This window comes from Callionymus lyra, chromosome 7, assembly GCF_982586985.1.
Source record: "Callionymus lyra chromosome 7, fCalLyr1.hap1.1, whole genome shotgun sequence".
NCBI classification, from domain to species: domain Eukaryota; kingdom Metazoa; phylum Chordata; class Actinopteri; order Syngnathiformes; family Callionymidae; genus Callionymus; species Callionymus lyra.
In genome coordinates, this window is record NC_141824.1 from 16203476 (window position 1) to 16227040 (window position 23565).

Genomic DNA, 23565 nt, shown 5'->3' on the forward strand with positions numbered 1-23565 from the left:
AAATATCAAACGTCAGCTGATCTGCAAGTCTAAGCGTTTCCTGTTTACAAACGAGCTCAAATCAAAGTCAAGCAACGGGAAAAAATAAAAGGTCTGTTGCATCCGAGTCCAACAGAGTCCGAGTCCAAGTCTGTGAAGCTCCTGAAGCAACACGTCCTCTGGCCGTCGTACACAGAGAATGAAGGAGGAGGAGGTTAGAGAACGTCGTCTCACCGACGAAAACATCATAGTCGCACTTTATCTATCATGGTTAGCATGATGAATAAATACATTAACATTACTTTGTTAACCTGGTACTAACCAAATATACACAAGTTACCTGCTTTATTTGTTTTAATTGACTTTTTTTTGTTTAAGTAAAGTTACATTTTCAATAAATCCTAGTTATTTAACAGTATTGTTTGTTTTGTACTATGTATTAAAAAAAAGTTAAAATAATATATATATAAAAAAGTATAAATCTAATATTGTTTTCAATCCATACATATAAACTGCTGAGTTCCCTTTCCAATTTCTAGCTTCCTCAACCAACTAGCAAACACCGCCCCCTGGTGGCGGGAGGGCGTCACAAAATGTTAAATTTCAAGCCTTGACTTTGACGCTAAGAATTTCTAACATAGAACTTTCGTTTAATAGGTAAATAAATACAACTGGACTATTAACTTGAATTATTTATCATATTTCCGTTACAAAGTCTCAATCCAAGCCTTTTAATTACTCTGTTATTCTGCCAACGATTAAGTGTCAAAGTATGAAGTTAGATTTGGTTATTTGTTAATTCTTCAATATTAAAAGATGCTTAAATAAACTTGAATTGATTGAAGTGATGTTTGTTTATGTTTTATTATATTATGGGACATTTGCATCGTGATTATTCAATCCCAAAAGTGTTTTTATTTTTATTGAATAATACAGAAACAAATCTACCTTCATAAATGCATTTAAGGATTCATTGTTGCCATTTTTCAATCACTAACTTCGATAAAAAACATCCAACTAGAGCACAAACACCGCCACCTAGTGGCGGGAGGTCATCACCAAACGGAAACGATTTCGAGCCTTAATTTTAACTCGTGTCGTGAAAGTGATGTTTACGGTTTAAATTGTGTTTTTTTAAAGCATCTTTTTTATTCAGGTCAGTATAAACCTTCTGGGAAAGAATGACTTGATGGTCACATGATACCTTCATCTCTCTTAGACCAGAATTTGAATTTTAAATGTACCTTATTTTGAAGCATTTAATTGTTTTCAGGATAATATAATTAAACAATTTGTATTAAAAGGTTGAATGAGGTTTTATTGATTAATTTAATGATAAAGTTCCTTTATGAAAATGTTCATAAATATTTAAAATATTTAAATGTGTAGGCTTTTACACACCCTATTTAAATGTTGGGATAAGGAAGTGCCACCATTTTGTATAGAATTTAATAATGAGGAATAAAATGTTGAAATTAGAAAATGTATTTTTGAATTATTGCAATAAGAATATTAAAAATTATATATATTTATATAATTATATTTTTAATATAATGTAAGGAAATGACAACTTTACTGTAATCAATCATCTAGATTTAACACACATTTCAAATGGTCACTTGATTAACTGATAATCTTTCATATTTAATTCATATTAAATAATCCTATTCTTGCATTACATTCAACTTAAACTAAAACTAAACTTAAACTAAACTCAGGTTCACAACTCAAAGGCCGAGGTCAGAAAGCCTCACACACACAGAAAGACTAAACAATCCCAGATTCCAGGAATTCAGTGTGAACCTGTTTGAGAACTCACACTGAAGGACACAACAGTCCAGTAAGTTGCTGGGAACAAACTCTCTCTACAAAACAACAACTTTCAGTAAGTTTCCACTACGATCACGTGCGACGGCCATCTTAGAATCAAGTGTTTACAGTTACTGACCAATCCTACATTCACATTTGACTAGAGGCGTTAACCTGAATATTCTACTATAAAGATCCACCATTTTGTCTGATCTTTGCGTTCTGGCATTCGAAGACGTCTGCGATAGATCTCTCTGCTTGCTAGCGCCCGTGTTCACGTAAGTTTGTCTCTGACTTTTGCATAATTCACTTAACGAGCATTTTTCTTAAACTCATCCGTGTGTCTGTCCTTCATTCCATCACCACGTACGAGGCTGGGGAGGGGTCGGTTCATCGGAACACAAAAACCCCTAACATATTGTTAAAAGCTAAATTCAACATTTCAAAATACAACAAATAGTTGTCTACTGTTCAAAAAAAATGTTTAGAAAACTTTTTTTTAATTAAAAAATAAAATAAAATAACGACATTTGAAAGGTTGAATTAAACCATTAAATATTTTGATGGCACTCCCGAGTTTTCCAAAGGAATTTCCGTCAAGAAAACTCTTGTGGATTTCCAGCCCAGATGTGTGTGTGTAGGTGTGTGTGTGTGTGTGTGTGTGTGTGTGTGTGTGTGTGTGTGTGTGTAGGTGTGTGTTAGTGTGTGTGTGCAGCAGCTGGGAGTCACTCGGCTGCAGCTCCGGGTGCAGCTCAGCAGGCTGAAAAGTCCAATTGAAGTGTCACATCTCACGCTGCTCTTGTTGCCGTGCTCTCCGAGTGGAAGGGAAGGACATGGACTCCCACAGGTGGACCTCCACCTTCCCAGGAGACCTGCTGGCAGACGTTATCCCCGAGGCTCATTTTCCTAATTTTAGCCTTCATCTTCCCTCACACTCCTCGGCTGCTGTGCTGACCTATATGGTAAAGGCCACTTTGAAAACCTTCCCTATATTAGCGCGACCCTAAGGGGGGTCTTTAGTGTGCGTCCTGTGTGTGTCTTTGTGTGGTACCGTGAGGGTCCACAGCAGGTCCTTGCTCCTGGCGGGCGTCTCCGGTGTGTCTCAAGGTGCACGGTGACCCGGATGTGTCAGGTCCACTCAGAGGATAGTACCGTTTATGGCTGGACCGCGGTGACGTACAGACATACATACAAACCTCCCCGAGCCTAACCTACACCAGCCAGCACGTATAGCTGTCACTTCGTGTCGTTTCAAGAACCTCCACAGGCCAGAGAGGAATGTTGCTTCTCGGGTTGTTCTGACGCGTCACTGGAGCGTTGCTGCAAGACATCGACCTTCACACGGAAATGAAAATATATTGCAGCTACATTGAATTGTTGAGATTAAGAAAAGCACTTGGGCAGCACAGACCTCTGCCAAGAAGCTACTAGCTTCTTTTGTGTCCTGTTTATTTCCTTTAATCTGTGCTCTTTATATTTGCACTTTGTTATCTCTTTGCACTTTGTTCTTGGTCTTACTTTTATGAAACTCGCTATAACTTTTGTCTGCTGTAAACTGGAAACCTAATTTCCCGAAGGAGATCTTGGTAAGGATTAATACATTTTAATCTCTAATTTCAATCTAATCTAATCTAATCACATGATTTAATTTAGCATAGTATAGAATTATTCAAAAATATTGAATGGTTGAATTTAACATTTCAAACTATTTTTAAACAAAAAAGGTGAATTTAATTAAAGGTTCAATTATTATTATATTATTTATTTTAAATAATAAATTACAATATTTGATTTTTGTTGGTTTTTATATATATACTGTATATATTTTTAGAGATACAATTTGATGTTATAATTCTAATAATTAAAAAATGAAATGCAATTTTTCTTATTATTACTCAATACTATTTAAATTAAACACTAGAATTTTGATAAAATAGCGCCACCACGATTGGCTGAAAGTAGCTCAGTACTCTTCTTGTATTGTTCTGGTGACACTATTAGAAAAAAAATATGAATTAAAACACATTAAATTTAGGAAACTTAGTGTATAAAAAAAGGAATTAGAAAATCTAACTCTATGTATGAAGACACTAATTATTTAATAAAAAATAACAAATCAAATTTTCTTTTGTTTAATTAAATCCTTAAAATATATATTGTGGTATTCCTTTCCAAATACAGCTTTCAAAACATACTTTAGTTTATTAATAGCTATTTAATGATTTACAGTTCAATAAAGTGTGTATAAAATATATATTTTTTTATTTATAATTAACATGGAAATATTCACATTGTAAGTTAATTTTGGTGTTGCAATTGAACTTCCGGCCAGTAGATGGCATCAATCATTTGGTATTCTCCGGATAACGGAACTATGAAATCCCACAAGATCGCGGCGATGGCTGAGAATGAGAGGATACAGTCGACTCCAGCAGCTTTAAATGCTGATGTTTGGACATATTTTGGTTTCAAAACAAATGAAATCAGTTCCGACTTCATAGAGAGTCATGTGGTCTGTAAATACTACAACACCAGAGTCAAGTACTCGACAAAACTACAACTAAAACTACATCCTTGTTACTACAGTATCACAATATATCGTATCGCTGCCCCCGCCCCTGTATATAAGGTAAGGTAAGGTAAAACTTTATTGATCCCTCAGGAGGTCTCCTTCGGGAAATTGTTTTTTTTCCAATAGCCAGCAATTTTTCATAAACAATAAAAAATAATACATAAAAAATAAAATAAGAAGAAGAACATAAAGAGAAAAAGAACAAGATGACACAATCTAAGTCTAAAGATAAAGACAAAGAACATAGGTCAAAGAAAAACAACAAAGGATACAAAGACTAACATAGAACAGAACATCCAGATACTCTCACTCCCCCTGAACTCAGAATTGTACAATTTAATAGCCTGAGGGATGAATGAGTCCCTGAGTCCATTTGTTTTGCACCTGGGTAGGAGCATTCATGCTCTCATTCTGCTTCTCTGCTCACTGATGACAGTGTTCAGAGGACGACTGTCATCATCCATGATGGACAGTAGTTTGTTCAGTGATCTCCTCTCAGCAACTGTCACCAGTGAGTCCAGCTTCAACCACAGAGCCAGCCCTTCTGATCAACCTGTCCAACCTGTTGACACTCCTCTTGGACACATTCCTACCCCAACACACCACAACATAGAACATGACACTGGCCACCACAGACTGGTAGAACATGAGAGGAGCTTCTTGCAGATGTTAAATGATCGTAGCCTCCTCGGAAAGTACAGTCTACTCTGAACCTTCTTATATACATGGTCTGTATTGCAGGACCAGTTTACTGTCCATCCACACACCGAGGTACTTATAGTTGTCAACTATCTCCACCTCATCACTTCTGATGGACACTGGACGTGGCTTTGTCCTGGACCTCCCGAAGTCCAAGACCAGCTCCTTGGTCTTTGAGGTGTTCAGCTGCAAGTGGTTCCTCTCACTCCAGTCCACAAAGTCACTTATCAGACTCCTATACTCGTCTTCGCTGTATATGTATCATAATAGCAGATTCTTGCCTTATGCACGTCTATATTTAAATACATTCAAGTTAGCCTTAAAAACAGTCGAGTCATCACTTCAAGAGCACAAAGTACTAGTTCCGTGTGTTTACGAAAGTTGCCGTTGGATGTTTTTCTAGCGAGTGAGGATCTTAAATGAGCCATTAATTCATTAAAAAAAAAAGAAGCCAAAAGGTGATGCAGATAAAACGGAATATAATGCAATTTGGGAAAACGGATTTGCTTTAAGCAGCCAAATGCGAGCGTTTCTTAAGTTACTAAGTGGAAGGAGTGTTGAAGGAGGTCGACTCTTAAGTGAGCTTTTAAAGATATTAAAACTTGGATGAAATCACACAATTTATAGCAAGAGATTCTTCCATTTTTGTTCAGCCTTTTTTCGTGAGTTTGACGCATAGATCGAGTGGGGCGATGAAGAGAGTGCAGGCATGGCGGCACAGGTCCTAAAAGAGTGTTTTCATTGAAGTTAGATGGGGAGGTACCTGGGAAAAGACGAGAGGACGGGAGAGACTCGGCATGATTTCGGGTCAGGATGGAGGAGCTCGACCTTCGACCCCTGATGCCGAAGAAGTAGTAGATGCAATACCTGCGAGTCACGTCATACATACATATCTCGTTGGATTAAGGAGTAAAACAACAAATACTACCACGATGTCATCGAAATACTCAAGTGAAGGAAAGGCTGCAGAATGTGTTTATTAGAGTTTACAGATGAATTTGTCACAGGAAAGTGAAGAAAATATACATTGATTATATAACATTTCGATCGTATACACATTCACAGGCGATATTCTCGGGCGGATCTAAAAATACTTTTATATCACAAAAGTATTTATTCTGTGGATGGAGTTGTAACATTTGAGAAAAGGTTGTGGGATTAGATTACATATAAATTATACAAATAACCATCCTATGGTGGCGCCATAATCCCATGATACCTCCAGAAACAGAGTCATTAAGATAAAATCAAGGCTGGAGAAACAAGCGAGTATTTACACGTCGAAAAAACAGCGGCCGGGATGAAGTTTTTCCGCCGCTCGTCTGCTCTTCCAATAAATAAGAAATCTTTACAAAGCCGGTCTGAACAAGATATTCACAGGTGGACCGAACAGATCGTGGTTTAGACTGATTTAGACTCGAGGAACTTCAAGATGTTTTTTTTTTTACCTTCCTGTGTTCACTTCTATAAACACGTGCGACACGACCTGATGACACTTCAGGAGTATTAGAAAACAACGGAAGGGTTTCTTGATACGTCGAAGGTGCGGAACATTACGACCGGTCTTGAGTACACGGTATCCATGTGATTGTGATCCGACGTCGGGGGTCCTGCCGTCACGGTGAGACCTGGAAGGACAGAAAGAACTTGAGTCCAATGAGAGACTCTTAATGTGTTCTGAAAGATCATCTTCATCAATAATAGAAGTAACAGGAAGCTGTTTTTATCCATATTTTGAATACACTTTTCTTTCACCTTCATTGTTAGCTTGCTTTTTTTTAGCAATTGAAATCAATAGGTTTAGCTCTCTATTGACATGAAACCTTCAAAAGATTTGTGGATCCAGATGGTTATCCATCAAAAGTGACACCGACAATCCAACAAAAATTGTAAGTAAGTAAGTAAGTAATATTTATTTATATAGCGCTTTTCCAGACCAGGGTCACAAAGCGCTTTAACAATCAAAACAATACTCAAAAAAGTATATACTTTAAAGATCAAGATACTGTACTGTCATCTTTATACTAGTACTGTCTTCTTTACACTAGTACTGTCTTCTTTACACTAGTACTGTCTTCTTTACGCTAGTACTGTCTTCTTTATACTAGTACTGTCTTCTTTATACTAGTACTGTCTTTTTTATACTAGTACTGTCTTCTTTATACTAGTACTGTCTTTTTTATACTAGTACTGTCTTCTTTATACTAGTACTGTCTTCTTTAAACTAGTACTGTCTTCTTTATACTAGTACTGTCTTCTTTACACTAGTACTGTCTTCTTTATACTAGTACTGTCTTCTTTACACTAGTAGTGTCTTCTTTACACTAGTACTGTCTTCTTTATACTAGTACTGTCTTCTTTACACTAGTACTGTCTTCTTTATACTAGTACTGTCTTCTTTTACTAGTACTGTCTTCTTTATACTAGTACTGTCATCTTTATAATAGTACTGTCTTCTTTATACTAGTAAGTAAGTAATATTTATTTATATAGTAATATTTATTTATATAGCGCTTTTCCAGACCAGGGTCACAAAGCGCTTTAACAATCAAAACAATACTAAAAAAAGCATATACTTTAAAGATCAAGATAATACTGAGAACAACACAGGAGTTCCAGAAAATCATGTACTATTTGTGTAGTTTTTAAGTTTACATATGACGATCACAGTTTCTCTGAATCATATCGTATACATTTTATTGGTTTCTTTGTTTGTGTTTAAACTTTTTTTATACTGACGAAAAATTACGAAATTCGTGATATATTTAAAAAACATTTTTCAACATGTTCCATCATTTTCAATGAACTGTTATTGGGTTTTCTTTAGCCCTTGTGTTATCTCAGGGTCAAGATGACCCGGAGGCCCAAAAAACAAACGTGTTTTTGGTATTTTGAGGGGTTGAGAAATATTCACGAAAATGGGAAAAATAAAACGGGTAAAAATAAATCATTAAAACATGAATTAAACCAAATCTTTTACCCATGTGTGATCTGAAGGTCAATGTTGTTGACCTTGACCCAGAGGCAACACAAGGGATACCACAAACACGTTTGTTTTCGGGCCTTCGGGTCACCTTGACCCCAAGATAACACAATGGTTAAGCATTGCATTTTTTCAAAACAATTGAATTCAATGACTTCAATATTGAAAGATTTAATTTTAGTTTTAAGTGAATAATTGAAAAAAAGAAATTCTGTGTTAAATGTTGATTTTATTTATTTTATTATTTTAAATAAATTCTATATATTCTAATTTCAAAAACTTCAAAAATATTCCCTGACTGTATATAATCATAGATTATATTCATATATTAGATCAGACCTGGGCCACATGGGGCCCTTTGACTGTATTATTGCGGCCCTCGTGATGTCAAAGTATGATCATGTAAAAATGGTTCCAATGCATTAAAAAGTGTATTTTGTACTTATTATTCATTTACATTTTCACATAACTCTTATTTACCTTTTCCCTCCATTTTGTGATCCCTTAAAATATATTTTTAAAGTTAGTTGAAGAAAAACCCATAAATACAAGAATACAATTGCATCTTATTTAACTTAATAAACGTCACGGCCTAATGACTAATGTCCTTTTTTTTAAGGATTTTCTCGTCTTTAATTTTGCTTGACGGCCCCTAACAACATTCACAGAATTTAATGTGGCCCTTGAAGAATTTTAATTGCCCACCCCTGTATTAGATCATATCTGCAGTCTGTTGTTATGGCTTCAAATCCTAATCAGGAAACAATGAATGTTCATTAGGGAAGGCATTAGAAGCTACATGCTAATTTATAGTTTGAATTAAAGCAGGTGAACTGTTTTAATTATATACATTTAAATGTTTAATTTAATGTAACAAGGAAGCAACAAACGACTGCGTAACATTCGTGGTCTTACCTCCATCAACGCCACGACTATCGAACATCTCTACAGAGCTGCAAGACAACAGCAGTTATTCAACAAGTATCAACGTATTCTTGACTTAAAATGAAATCACGATGTGGAATCAGCCGTTTACAGTCGACAAGCCGACGTCCCGCACATTTAAATCAACAATTTTTTTAGAGAAGCATCTGCGGCACAAACCCGTCTCTGCTCCGAGACAACAGAGACGAACAGGGAGGTAATAATAAAGGTGTAATAAACCAGCCGGCGGCCACAGCGTCCTCATAACGCAGATGTTAGACCATCATCGAAATGCTTTTTATTTCATTTGGAAATAAGACGACAGACTGTGATGATGTCCAACAAGCCTGCGATTGAGAGGATGAACAGCCAGCAGGCAGGATTCTCCTTCACACACAGTTTTATTCCCTGCTGTTCTCAGGAAGCTGGGCCGGAGTAATGATGGCTCAGGTCTTGAAACATCATCCCTGCAATGCAAAAGATGCTGCCGTCTCTCCCACACCCCGTCTGGATTCTTAAACAGGAAATCAGCTTTTGTTGGATTTGAAACAGGAGGATGAGCTGGTTGAAGGTGGATTCTTTCATATTGAAGGAAATCAGATCAAAACTTGGTTTAAAAAAAACTTTTTTTAAAGGTTTTCCTATCATAATAATCTTATTTTTAAGGTTTTCCTTTCATAATAATCTTTTTTTTAAGGTTTTCCTATCATAATAATCTTTTTTTTTTTTTTTTAAAGGTTTTTCTATCATAATAGTCTTTTTTTTAAGATTTTCCTATCATAATAATATATTTTTTAAAGATGTTCCTATCATAATAATCTTTCTTTAAGGTTTTTCTATCATAATAATCTTTCTTAAAGGTTTTTCTATCATAATAATCTTTCTTAAAGGTTTTCCTATCATAATAATCTTCTTTTTTTTTTAAAGGTTTTCCTATCATAATAATCTTTTTTTAAGATTTTCCTATCATAATAATATATTTTTTAAAGATGTTCCTATCATAATAATCTTTCTTAAAGGTTTTTCTATCATAATAATCTTTCTTAAAGGTTTTCCTATCATAATAATCTTTTTTATTAAAGGTTTTTCCATCATAATAATCTTTTTTTTAAGATTTTCCTATCATAATAATCTTTCTTAAAGGTTTTCCTATCATAATAATCTTTTTTTTTAAAGGTTTTCCTATCATAATAATCATTTTTTAAGATTTTCCTATTATAATAATCTTTTTTTTAAATATTTTCCTATCATAACAATCTTTTTTTTTTTAAAGATTTTCCTATCATAATAATCTTTTTTTTTGAAGGTTTTCCTATCATAATAATCTTTCTTAAAGATTTTCCTATCATAATAATCTTTTTTTTTTTAAAGGTTTTTCTATCGTAATAGTCTTTTTTTTAAGATTTTCCTATCATAATAATCTTTTTTTTTAAAGGTTTTAATATCATAATATATATTTTTTTAAAGGTTTTCCTATCATAATAATCTTTTTTTTTTAAGATTTTCCTATCATAATAATCTTTTTTTTTTTAAGTTTTTCCTATCATAATAATCTTTCTTAAAGGTATTCTTATCATAATAATCTTTTTTTGAAGGTTTTCCTATCATAATAATCTTTCTTAAAGGTATTCTTATCATAATAATCTTTTTTTTTGAAGGTTTTCCTATCATAATAATCTTTCTTAAAGATTTTCCTATCATAATAATCTTTTTTTTTTTTAAAGGTTTTTCTATCGTAATAGTCTTTTTTTTAAGATTTTCCTATCATAATAATCTTTTTTTTTAAAGGTTTTAATATCATAATATATATTTTTTTAAAGGTTTTCCTATCATAATAATCTTTTTTTTTTAAAGTTTTTCCTATCATAATAATCTTTCTTAAAGGTATTCTTATCATAATAATCTTTTTTTGAAGGTTTTCCTATCATAATAATCTTTCTTAAAGGTATTCTTATCATAATAATCTTTTTTTGAAGGTTTTCCTATCATAATAATCTTTTTTTTTTAAGATTTTCCTATCATAATAATCTTTTTTTTTAAAAGTTTTTCCTATCATAATAATCTTTCTTAAAGGTATTCTTATCATAATAATCTTTTTTTGAAGGTTTTCCTATCATAATAATCTTTCTTAAAGGTATTCTTATCATAATAATCTTTTTTTGAAGGTTTTCCTATCATAATAATCTTTTTTTTAAATGCGTGTTTCAGTACAGTTTACTCAAAAAAACTGTAAAATAGAGAAACTGAGTGAAACCTACACTCTGATTTATTTTTACTCTCTTTATCTTTTTGTAATAGAAAAAAAGCTTGTGGACACCTGCTGTTAGAGATAACAAAGGAGATTCATAAAAAAAAAGTTGCTAAAGTTTCTTAGCTTGTGTTTGAGGTTAGCGACATGAATCCACCTTCGGTTAAGTAACTTGTTTATTAAACTACAAGTTTAAGAATCCAACATGAATGAATCAACTCTGAATCAACGTCAGAGACGGTTGATGCTGCACACGTGTTCATCTTAGGCCGTCATTTAAAATAAAAAAGAGCTTCAGATAAAAAATGAGGGAGTGATCGGGAAAAAACAACTCGTCCAGCATCAACGTCTCTGACCGGCCGACAGCTTCTGCTGCCGACACGTCCACATTTACCCAGTGATTGGCAGATCAACTCACAGCAAGCGGGTCTTGGCAGAAAGCTGCTACACTGTTCCGCATCTCATTCTCACTGCCACGAAGCGGAATCAGCGAGATGTTACCGTGTCGCGTATCGGGCGTCGCCCGGCTCACTCGCGCTCGCTGGACTCCGTTCTCCGGCCAGATGACGCCCCCGTTCTTCAACGAATGGACAAGGACGTTAACTTTTTGTTGATAACTACAGCAGCTTTTAAACATCTTTTTTTTTTTAAAGGTTTACCATCAAGTTCCCTCATTTTTTACAGTCACAGTGTGTAAAATAATGTCATTATAATGGGAAAATCTAACAAAAATAAGATTAATAATTGGATAAATCCAACAGGTTTTAAACTTTACATCTGTGGTTTCAAACCCAAATATAAGTACACAACTTTCTAAATATAAAAGGGTAAAAAAAGGAAATTATGTTACTATAAATGTACTTAAAAACAGGATAACAAGAGGACGATAAAAGTTTCACCTGGATACTGAAGTAGGTGGCGTACCACTCCATCATATCCGACTGACTTTTACAGCAAAGATACCTGCAGGGAAACAAATGACTTAGTGTGTGTGTGTATGAGAAAGTATTCAGGTATTTGTATAGCCTGACAGTGAACAAGCTCATTTAAGAACGTCGGGTTGACATCACACGGCCCTCTGGGTAATCAGCAACACGGCGGCGCTGAATAAATAAACTTTATATATTCAATTCGTAATTGCCACGAGCAAAGTTCTCAATACTTAACTTGTCAGACACTCGACGCAAACACACGACAAAACACACTTTGAAGCGGCGGTCTGGTGACGTCGAGAGCAAAACATGCGGCAACTTCTGATTGTAATGACAAAAGTGGATAATGACGCCGCTGAGGAAAGGTCATAAATCATTGTACTTTATTAATAAACTATCTCAGAGCAGAGTTTAACCTCTTGATTTACTATGAACAAATATAATAACAACATAATCGTACAATAATAAAAGACACATGATGTCCTGTGTTTGGAAAGTTACTTCAAATTAAAAAAAAATTAAATATCGTCTTAAAAGACACTTTAATTCTCTGGCTTTTAACCCAGCATGTGACTCGGAGCTGTTTTTAGTGCTTTTTACTGGTTTTATTTGATCTTTTATGTCACTGTACAGCCCTTTGTAACGACTGTTGTTGTTTTTAAAGTGCTTTATGAATAAAGTTGAGTTGAGTAACGTAGTAACAGTTACTATTTACTTATTTCAAAAGAAACTTACTTTAAGTTACTCATTACTTTTGAAGTAACTAGTTACTATGGAAAGTACATAAATGTCCCAAGTGTAGGGTTGGAATTAAACAAGTCAGAAAAAAGACAAGATGAAGATATTAAAATATAACAAATACTAATACAACAAAATAAGTTATGGCTGCACGGATAGTCATTTTTATTATTGGTATACGTTGCCTATTTTTTCACTAAAACCCACAAAAGTCCTTATTTTTGTGTTACTATTGATCACAGAAAACCATTACACAACGACAATTAAACTGAACAACATGTTTTTAAAACACAATGCAATTAAAAACTATTAAAAACTCAAAATGTTTAATTAAAAAATAAGATAAAAAGTAAAAAAAAGTAAGTGCAGACAATGATTTAATGAAACTCACAATGTAAACTTCACTTCAATAACATGTTTGTTCTCCACAACATGTTGCTATGTTTTGTGTTTGTCGTCCTCCAGGTGTATTGTGCGTTCACGTGATGTGCACGCGGTTAAAAATGTGTCAATTAAAGACCTTCCTGAGAACAGTGAAATTCAAACGGTGTCACATTGAACAATGTCATTGAAATAAACCTCTCATTAGGGTTTAGTGGGACATTAAAACATTTACGAGGACGTCAGACGGTTACTTCCGCGACCTTGGGATTTAAAATCACTCCGTCCTCTTCGGCGCCACACGTGTGATCAATGCAGCCATAAAAAAAAGTTAATTCCTGTTACAAATTGGATTTTTTTTTTTTTTAAGTTTGAGACTTTTCAAACATACTTTTCTCTACAGAAGTGTATCGTTATAAACTTCCCCAGGAAGTTGCACTTCATGAATCGAATGTTAGTGACGGTTCTTCTTTGGAATAATCCTAGTTTAGTTATTTAGTTATCAATAATAGTTCTTGTCTAAACCACTTGACATAGTACAAACATATTATTGTATTTACAGTTATTTGTTTCGATGTCATCTAGTACTTAACATTTAAGTTTCAGTACATTTCTGAAACAATTGTACACTTTGTTTAGTATATAACTATCGCATGCGTAATCGTTGTACTTTCAATCAAACAATTTTCACCTTATCAAACCAGATATTTTAGAGATGTAAGAAGGAGCAGAGAGAAGAACAGATATTATGATTTCTGACACATCAAACTTTTTTATTTCACTGATCACAATTTGTACTTCATACTTGAATTTAGTTTTTTATTATTGCTGTTACATAATGTTTTCTTCATCCTTGTCCTTCATCATTTATGTGTGTCATGTAAACTTGTGGTCTCTTAATCATTCACTTCTATTTGTTCAGGCTCTTCCTTGATTTTCTGGAACTCCTGTTGTGTTATCAGTTTTATCTTGACCTTTAAAGTATATACTTTATTGAATATTGTTTTGATTGTTTAAGCGCTTTGTGACCCTGGTCCGGAAAAGCGCTATATAAATAAAAATTACTTACTTACTTACTCATCAGTATGTTTCTATTTCTAAAAAAAACCCTCTCTTTTCATTAAAATATTTACCGTATTTTCCGGACTATAAGTCGCAGTATTTTTCATAGTTTGTCCAGGGGTGCGACTTATACTCTGGAGCGACTTATGTGTGAAATGAATAACACATTATTACCGGTATAACATTTCACATGTTATTTTCGCACTAAACCACAAGAGGGCGCCATAGGCCTGTGTTGATAATTTCGACGTAGAAGAGGAAGCGCTTTATCTTCTACCTCCGGTGTTAGCAAAGTTGTTTAAAAGTGACACCGAGGATGAAGATTTCATTGGATTTTAGTTATTTGGAGTTAAACGGATGGTTTGGTAAACTTCTTAGCATGTTATTTATGCTATAGTTCTCTGAATGACTCTTAATATGTTATGTTAACATACCAGGTTCTCAGTTGTGTCATGTAAAGTAACCGTACAATTATTCAGCTTGTTGTTGCCTCTATTCTATTTTTATTTTAAATTGCCTTTCAAGATGACAGTCATGATGACATGTCTGTTCTTGGTGTTGGATTTAATCAAATAAATTTCCCCCAAAAATGCGACTTATACTCCAGTGCGACTTATATAGGTTTTTGCCTTCTTTATTATGCATTTTATAGCTGGTGCGACTTGTACTCCGGAGCGACTTATAGTCCGGAAAATACGGTACATTACAAAATGTGCTTCAGCCCCGCCCACTGAAAACGCTTAGTTTTTCTGGAGATTAAATCTCCTTTACCATAACCACGCCTACTCTAATTGGTCAAACATCAAGATTCGTCTCCACCTTCAAGGGACTCGTTGTATAAACAAAGCGGGGTGTGACTACAGCTGGCTGGAGGAGATGTGAAGCCGCCATTACGTCATAATGGACTCCGCTCTCGTAACCTCTTGTTCGCCGAGATTTCAGACGAGGGAGAACTTTATAAAGTAATAAGTTCAAAACATGGTCAAGATGATTAACTTTGTCAAAACTGACACCAGAGAGAACCAAAGCCAAAGCACAAATGTTTTCAGTCAAACATTTTGTTTATTCATAATTAGTGTCGATAGCTGTTTATACTAATAAAATGTCAACCTTAATGTTGCTGCTCATTTTTTGTAATCTGAAGAGTAAGAAATCTTTTCATTCTCAACCATACTTTCATTAAACGATTGATGAATTCGACGTGTTGTTCCTGAGAGAATCCCTCAGATATTCCTCTTTTCTCTCTGATGTTTATTCGCTGCGAGGAACATCATGGTGGAGCGTAACCCAGCGATGATTCTGCCTCCAGCGTGACAAAAAAACAACAACACTCTTTACAAGAGGTTTGAGCGCTACAACTGTTGACAGTGTGGAGCCAACTGTAACACAAAACACACACACACTCACCAGCTCAGACACACACGCTGTCAGCATGCCACTGTAGCCGGTGAAGTCATGTGCATGGTTGACCTTTCACGAGGTTTCATCGACTATATGACGCTTAGATTGAACCTTAATCTGCAGAATAACAATAATCTGTTTAGAATGTAATGCATGTCGAACAAAAAAACAAATCTTTAAATTATTTATTTTACTTACTTGCAAGTGCTTAGTGTTTCCCATTGTGACGAAAGATAGTTAAACCGCACTGAAATTTTTATTTTTCTCCCCCCGATTTTGCATTTGTATACTTAAATTCCTTGCAATAATGGTTGTCGTAATTGCACCATAGGGTGTTGGAGGTGGGATTTATGGTCATTCTTCTGGGATTATTATTATTAACTCAGTTAAAAACCCAACTGTCCTGACTGACTCACACGGTTCAAAAGTATCTCCAAGATGCAGTAAGTCCCTCATCATGACCATGTTTTGAACTTGATAAAGTTCTCCCCCCGTCTGAAATATCGGCAAATGAGAGGTTACGAGAGCGGAGTCTATTATTACGGAATAATGGCTTCACTCCTTCAACTCCAGCCAGCTGTAATCACGCCCAGCTTTGTTTATACAACGAGTCCATTGGAGGTGAAGACTTTCAGGATTGATGACGCACAGTGACAAACTTTGATGTTTGACCAATCACAGCAGAGTGGGCGTGATTATGCTAAACACGATTTCATCTCCAGAAAAAAATATGTTTTTCAGTGGGCTGGGTTTATGCACATTTTTTATGTAAATATTTAAATGAAAAGAGAGTTTTGTACAAACAGACACATACTTGTGAGTACAATAGAGTCCAACATCTATTTAAGACACACTTAAATCAAAACATTATTTGCCTTTTAAGTCTAAATAAATGTAGGTTAACAGACATGTCACTTCAGAAGATCAGGTTTATGATTAATATGAGAATATAGAATGTTTGAAGTTCTTAATATTGTGCCACAATAAAGGCAAAATTAATTTATTCTTAATAGCATGATATTAAAGGCTAAAAAAAATACAGTATCTCCATTAAACACTATTAAAAAGAAGAAAGAAGATGTGCAAGTGTTTCCAAGTATCAACTATTAGTGAAGTATTGACAGTACAAATGACCGGCGGCGGTACGTTAGCTAAATAAAAACATAGACTCACCACTGATGTTTCTCTGGCTTGTCCTGCTTCCCGCCTTCGTAAAGCACAGTCAGACCCCAACTGAGGAAAAAAATACACAATAGTTCTCAATTCTGGACCGTTTTATTCTTTTAGTTTGTGAATTGAATGTGTTGGTTTCACTATATAAGCAGATTTTTATTATTGACCATACAGTGCCCTCTAGTGGAGACATCTAGGAAACGTAACGCTGGTTTAAAACCACTATTTATTTGAAGCCTATGTTTTGATATTATCTGTGTTACTTATTTATTATACATTTTGACAATAATTTTAAAATACCGACCAGAAGAGTTTGTTTTAAGATACTTTATTTCGTAAACATTTACTCTTAAAGAAACTCTGTTTACATAGAGGTTGATTAAATATTGACGCAAGAAAAAGCCGAACTCACCTCGTCGGAGGGCGGAGCTTCTTCTTAACACCCATGTAAATGGTCAGGTTTTTCACCGGCCAGTCGCGTTCTGGACGGTTATTCTAAAAAAAAAAAAACAAAGAGAGAAAAGTCAGAAGAAGGTGTCGGACGGACGCGGCGTTGGATCTTACTCTGATGTCTTTGTACATCAGGAGGGAGCTGGAATTGAGGATGAAATATTTTTCGTTGAAACTTCCAGTGGAGAGTCTTTTCTCCTCCCGGAACTTCATCATGCCGTGCTGGGTCGGCTCGACCTTCCCGGCTGCGACAGGAGGGAGACGGGAAAGTATGTGAGTCACGGCCGAGTGAGCGATGAATCCGTGGAGGGCTCGGCTGGCGTGGTTACCCAGGTACAGGATCATGGTCTCCATGGCTTGATGTTTCTTGATGAGCAGATAGGAGTCGGTGCCGAAGGAGTGGAGGATGGGAAGGACCCGCTCGCTGTAGTGCAGAGGACGCTCTGAGGACGACAAGCTCAATTAAAACCTGGATCGTGACTTAAACCAGAGAGATTTGATTTATGACCTCAAAGCTTTTGCATCTAAGACTTTTATTAACTTTAGCAATTTTAGTTTATCAGCCCTTTATCCCCCTCAAAATGTTGAAGTAATTACCTCTGCAAAGGAGACCATGTGATAATTGGTGTTCATTTATTTCTTGGCAAAACTGCTTGAACATTTTCAAATATACTACAACTTTTTTTTTTTTTAATATTGTGACAAAGGAAAGATTAGATTCGGGAAGAGTTCAGGACTGCCATCTGGATTCAGGAAGGTTTTGAGGGTTTCGTAATTCACTGACACTAGTCCTAAGGTGGGATGCGAGAAAATATCTATACAACGATATATTGCAATTATCTTTTTAAATATTGTGACAAAGAAAAGATAAGATTCGGGAAGTGTTCAGAACTGCCATCTGGATTCAGGAAGGTTTTGAAGGTTTCGTCATTCACAGTAGTCCCAAGCAGGGATGCGAAAAAATATGGATGTATCGCAATCTATCGAAGTTTTTTGGTTAGTAATTCGGCTTTCAAATCTTTTTTTTTTAAAACATGCTTATTTTATGGTTTATATATCAATAAAGCGTATATAAAATAAAATAATTAATAAATAAAATAATTTAAAAAAATGAATTGGCATGCGTTTGGTCATTTTTGTGTTGTAATTAAACTTCCGGCCGCTAGATGGCAGCCGTCATTACATCCACTGCGGCCATAAAATCCCAGGAGATCCCATCGATGACTGAGGACGAGAGGATACAGTCAAGTCCAGCAGCTTTTAAAGCCTATGTTTAGACATATTTTGGTTAATACTACAAATATATCCTTGTTCCTACAGTATCGCAATATATCTTGTTGTTACCCCTGAATCGTGATAAGTATCGTATCGCCATATTCTTAATAATAAACACCAGTACTTGCTAGGGAAGCTAAATGCTAACAGACCAGCAAACACTTTGTCTGGCAAACATATTTTCTCAATGCAATGAAAAAAAAAAAATCACTGTAATTAATCGCATCATTGGACACTAACTCAAATTTCAGGAAATCCTGAGTCCGTTTATTTCTGGTAAACACTCATCAACACCCTGTAACGGGCAGAACGAGGCTTATCATGAACTAAAAATAGAGCGTGTTGCAGAAATTGGACTCTATTTATTTCCTCCTGGCAGAGTCCCGCCCCTCCAGCCTGAACCAGCGTGTCGCTGAGGTGTCTGAAATTAGGAGACGTGCCAAGTATGTGAAGCTCTCTGGCATCTGATGAAACACGTACGGAGGCTTCTGGGTGAGGAACCAGATGGCAAAACATACCGAGCTGTCAAGTTTAAGGAATGTAGCTTAATAGATGTGACGTACGAGTTGTTATCATATTGTAAAAGTCTCACTGAGACACAGAAGTCAAAAGTTTTGCTTTCAAGTTTTAAAAAACGTCATACCCATTTCCTCCTTGTCACAGATTTCCCAGCAGCTCCAGAAGTCCTTGTCTTTGACGGGAATGTTTCGCTGGTCCAGGAACTCATAGATCAGCTCTGCTGCCGTCATGGAACCAGGGATCTGCAGAGATTTCATCAGTGACCATCGACCTTGTGTCGTGTATCTCATCAGCTTTCTGTTTAAGAAATCCTTACCTGGACGTGCTGCTCCTTCCTCACACCCTGACCCTCCTCCAGGTACACCGTGCAGATGAAGTGGCCCCCAGGATCAGGACGCTTCAGATGGAAGGAGAGAATTGTATCAGTTCGTTTAAATAAGACTCATAGCAATGAAGGTTCAATTCCAACAAATGGTTATGAGTGGGATTCTCCCACAGTTCAAAGTGATATGAAGGGAAATTGACTTTAAAACAGGAGTAAGATATAACATTTGTACAAAAGTATAGAAGGTACAAAGGGCAATAAATGACATGTTTAATACACGTATTAAACAAATAACAAAATAGTTTATTCTATCAACCTCAGATTTCCTTATGTATCTGTATGAAGGGACTTGTTATGTTTTAACCTGGGACTGATTAGGGAATTCCTGTGGGCATGTTTACCAAAGGGGCCACTAGCTGGCAGCAAAATCAACAGAGAGCGAACAATAAGAACGACATTTATGTTTTATTTTTACGTCTAATAAATATACTAATAATTCTAATAATTATTTCAATATATAAGCACTAACCATACTTTTAATCCTTGAAATAAACAAATTCAGTTCCCGTGAAAGCAATTATTCTCTACATTCTGAAGACTTACTGGAAACTCTATTTTTTCCCGCATTTTAATGATGGCGTTAATCTCTTCAATCTGCTTTTTCAGCTGATGCTCATCCACCTGGAGAAACAAAAACAAAGTTATCATCAGTGCATATTGTGAAACAGATTTTCTTCCTTCATACTTCAAAGCCATTCTTTATTTTCAACAAACCCACACAGAGCGAAAAAAAGAAACAAGCTTGATTGTTGTTGCGATTGCTGGTTTAGATTGACGTCAACAGATAACTTTTCATAGTTTCATCAAAGTCCTGATGCATCATCATTTTGCAATTTTACCAACTGAATTGAAATACCTTTATAAATAATAATAATAAAAAAGATTAAATTACCTCAAAGCTTTTTTAATGAACACATACAGCCATAAATTAAATACTAAATACTTATTTGGCATTTCTTCTGACAAAACAAACAGATAAACACAATCATTCCATTTGATGAAATCAAATTAAAGTAACATTTTGTCATCATTAATATTATAATTTATTGTATGTCTTCATTTCAGATAACACAATAAACCAAGAAGATCTTGTTTTTGTAAAGAAAAGTACATTCAGAAAATAAAAATGGAACCGGGGAATGTGTGACAGTTACGCAATTCGGACACTAGGGGGAACAAATACCATTTTATACACCACAGATTATGCTAAATGATCTATAAACTAGGACACGTGCTAACAAGGCCACATTATTGCTGATATTTTTGAGATGGACGATCACTTCTGAGTATGTCCCTGGCCATAAGAGCATAGAGTCTGACCTCAAATATCAGCGTGTAGTTCTGGATGAGATCCTCAATGGCCCGGCCGGCGCTGTAGTCCTTCCCGTCCGTCTGGAACATGGTGGGACCGAACACGATGGCCAAGTTATGGAGATTCATCTGGTTCTTTTCAGAAAACCATTGCACGCTTGACAAACACAGAGGAAAGAATTAAAAACCCTAATAGTAAGCCAATAGTGAAGCGGATGTTTCTGATCAAGATAGACGCCCACCAGTAGAGATGATTGATAAGAGCCTTTAGCGTCGCCTTGTTGACACAAGGAAGTTTGTTTAGCAGAAGTTTAAACTGCGAGATCTTCATACTTTCATCCGGAATGGCTGGATGAAACAAGTCAGAGAAGCATGACACGTTAGATCCATTCGTCCCGACACAATAATGCTTACGTTTCCACCGTAATCTGACATCTATCAATCTCACCGGCAGTTTTAAGCCAAGCGCTGGAGTCCTTGGCTGTGAACAGTCCATCCTTCAACTCCCTCAAAAAACGCTTGAGCGTGTTGGACACGTCGTCCACGTGGTGCTCTTCTTCCTTCAGACAAAGGCTGCGAGCGTCTTGACGGAATTGCTCGCACAACACTGCTATACGGGAGGTGCCGCCACTTTTTCGATAGATGCCCTCGGAGTTTAAACCTACAAACGACAGCAACAAAATGACGTTATTTACAAAATATATTCTGATTTGGTGGAAATATCTGCTACTTAACAAAACCAATGAGCGGCCAATGCCTTTGTTGACATTTATTTGTCAACAAAATAACTCAAATAACAATGAAGCTATTATTATAATGGTGATACTATAACCAAAAATATTGAGCAGTCTCTCTCACTAAATAATGCAGCCCCCTTACTTATGGTGCCAACAAAACATTGAATTCCCATGATCCCTTTCTACACATTGCTATATTTAGTAAGTAAGTAAGTAAGTATTTGGTATTATAGAGCGCTTTTCTAGACAGCTGATTGGTCGATCACCTGCCGTGATTGGTTGGCTGGGCGGCAAAGCATCATGTGAGCTGTTACTGACGGGTTGTTGAATGGTTTGGGTTATAAATAAATGTTTGAACCTTTTTAGTTATTGTTAAAGTTTTTGTTAAAGTTGTGTAGGTTTTTAAGAGTCTATAAACTTTGTAGGGATGTAAAACATGGATAATGATTGTAAAAAAGAAAGCTGATGACTTCGCAGATTTACTCTATTGCGGGTTATTTTTAGAGCGTATCCCCCGTGATAAATGAGGGATCATTCAACATGTCAACATGAGATCCAGGGTTGTATTCCTCTCATGGCCTGGTGATCTTCCACCTCCAGGGAAAGAATCTACATTAAGTTCAGTTTCCCCTTTGCAGCAGTTGTGTCTCACTTCTGACGCTCGCCGGTGTCGATTGTTTCATTTATTTATTTCCACGACAGAAAACCAGGGTTCCTCACCACACTGCGTGATGTAAGTGATGCAGCTGTTGACGATGATAGGTATGTTTGTGTCGGTCAGCTGCTGCTGGCTCAGGGTTTCTCCGCTTCTCGCCGCCGCCTTGATGGCCGCGCACCAGCCGGAGAAATCCAACTTCCTCTCTGCTTCGATGTACAGAGTTCTGGGAAATTATTATAAAAAAAATGCATTAGCAAGTGGAAAATATATATATATAAAAAAAACTATACAGTTTAGAAACATCCTTAGACTCACCTGCCTTTCTCCACCAGCACCAGGACAGAGTCTTGTTGGATTGCTGTTGAAACATTTTTGAAACATGTCAGACACTTTGTCTCATGTAAGCGTTAAAGAAACAGTTGCATTGTTATGACAAGAAAACAAACATCAACTCAAAATAAGTCAAACGTAATTCATAAAAATATTAATAACGCATGTACTGTGTAATGCATTTTTTCTTGTATACAAATTGAAAATATGACAGATACAAAATAAAAGTCGTGTCTAATTTAAAGTGTATTTAAAAAAAAAACAAATGTACTGAAGAACAAGATGAGATTGAAACAAACCAATAAATTCTATTTAGATTAATCTTAAACAAAATGAAGACAAAAAGTTGCATTAAATGAACACCATCATTATTCAGTATGAAATAAGATAGTATTCATATTTAGTAAGAAGGAATAAAGGATCATTTGATTTAAAGTGTAATTGATCTTGAAGATGGAAAAGTCAAGAGCTGCTCATTGTTCAATGTAAATTTTCCTCACAAGTAGCTTCTCACTCACATAGTTCGATGAGTTTACGAAGATGTATTTCCTCCCCCTGACCGCCGTCCAGGTAGGCGTACAGCGTGGAGCCCTCCAGCGCGAACCAGCCGACCCTTGAAGTCTGGAGGTTCAATCCATCTTTGCATTTCAGACGCCCCAGCCGCTCGAAACCCAACCTCAGCAAAGGATCAGCAGTGGATGGGATAATACTCTAACAGAAACCAAAGAAAAGATACAAATTCATTTAGATTTTTATTTTATTTTGGCTTCTTTGTGACTCTTTGAAACGTCAAAATTCACGATTGAGTCAATTTTACTCAATTAATAAACTTGTAAAGGGCAAAAAAACCGAGTAAAAGAAACTCTATATTGAGCCATGGTGTTGTAGAGAACCCAACCCAGAACTCCTGCTGACTCAGCGTTATTTTTTATGCCCTTAACATTGTCTTTATTGCCTGACTCTGCTACTTCATTTCATTTAAAAGTCAAAATTAGACAC

General features: G+C 35.7%; 1 protein-coding gene across 2 annotated transcripts in view; it reads right to left on the reverse strand.

Annotated features, from left to right (window-relative positions):
- Window positions 1–6016: 6016 nt before the first annotated feature.
- The window catches only part of arap1 (ArfGAP with RhoGAP domain, ankyrin repeat and PH domain 1), a 48994-nt gene continuing 31445 nt past the window's right edge, over window positions 6017–23565 (reverse strand). The window contains exons 18-34 of one of the 2 annotated variants that reach the window (XM_087796456.1): window positions 23085–23277; window positions 22552–22594; window positions 22299–22459; window positions 21290–21502; window positions 21084–21189; window positions 20851–20998; window positions 20074–20151; window positions 19462–19542; window positions 19270–19387; window positions 17681–17794; window positions 17466–17596; window positions 17314–17396; window positions 16902–16961; window positions 12114–12177; window positions 11716–11791; window positions 8958–8995; window positions 6017–6687 (exon numbers count right to left, since the gene is read on the reverse strand). In XM_087796456.1, the coding sequence (XP_087652582.1) occupies window positions 8988–8995; window positions 11716–11791; window positions 12114–12177; window positions 16902–16961; window positions 17314–17396; window positions 17466–17596; window positions 17681–17794; window positions 19270–19387; window positions 19462–19542; window positions 20074–20151; window positions 20851–20998; window positions 21084–21189; window positions 21290–21502; window positions 22299–22459; window positions 22552–22594; window positions 23085–23277 (1677 nt within the window). In that variant the 3' untranslated portion in view covers window positions 6017–6687; window positions 8958–8987. Of the gene's footprint in view, window positions 6688–8957; window positions 8996–11632; window positions 11792–12113; window positions 12178–16901; window positions 16962–17313; window positions 17397–17465; window positions 17597–17680; window positions 17795–19269; window positions 19388–19461; window positions 19543–20073; window positions 20152–20850; window positions 20999–21083; window positions 21190–21289; window positions 21503–22298; window positions 22460–22551; window positions 22595–23084; window positions 23278–23565 lie in introns of both variants that reach the window. The other variant, XM_087796455.1, reaches the window with a different exon arrangement.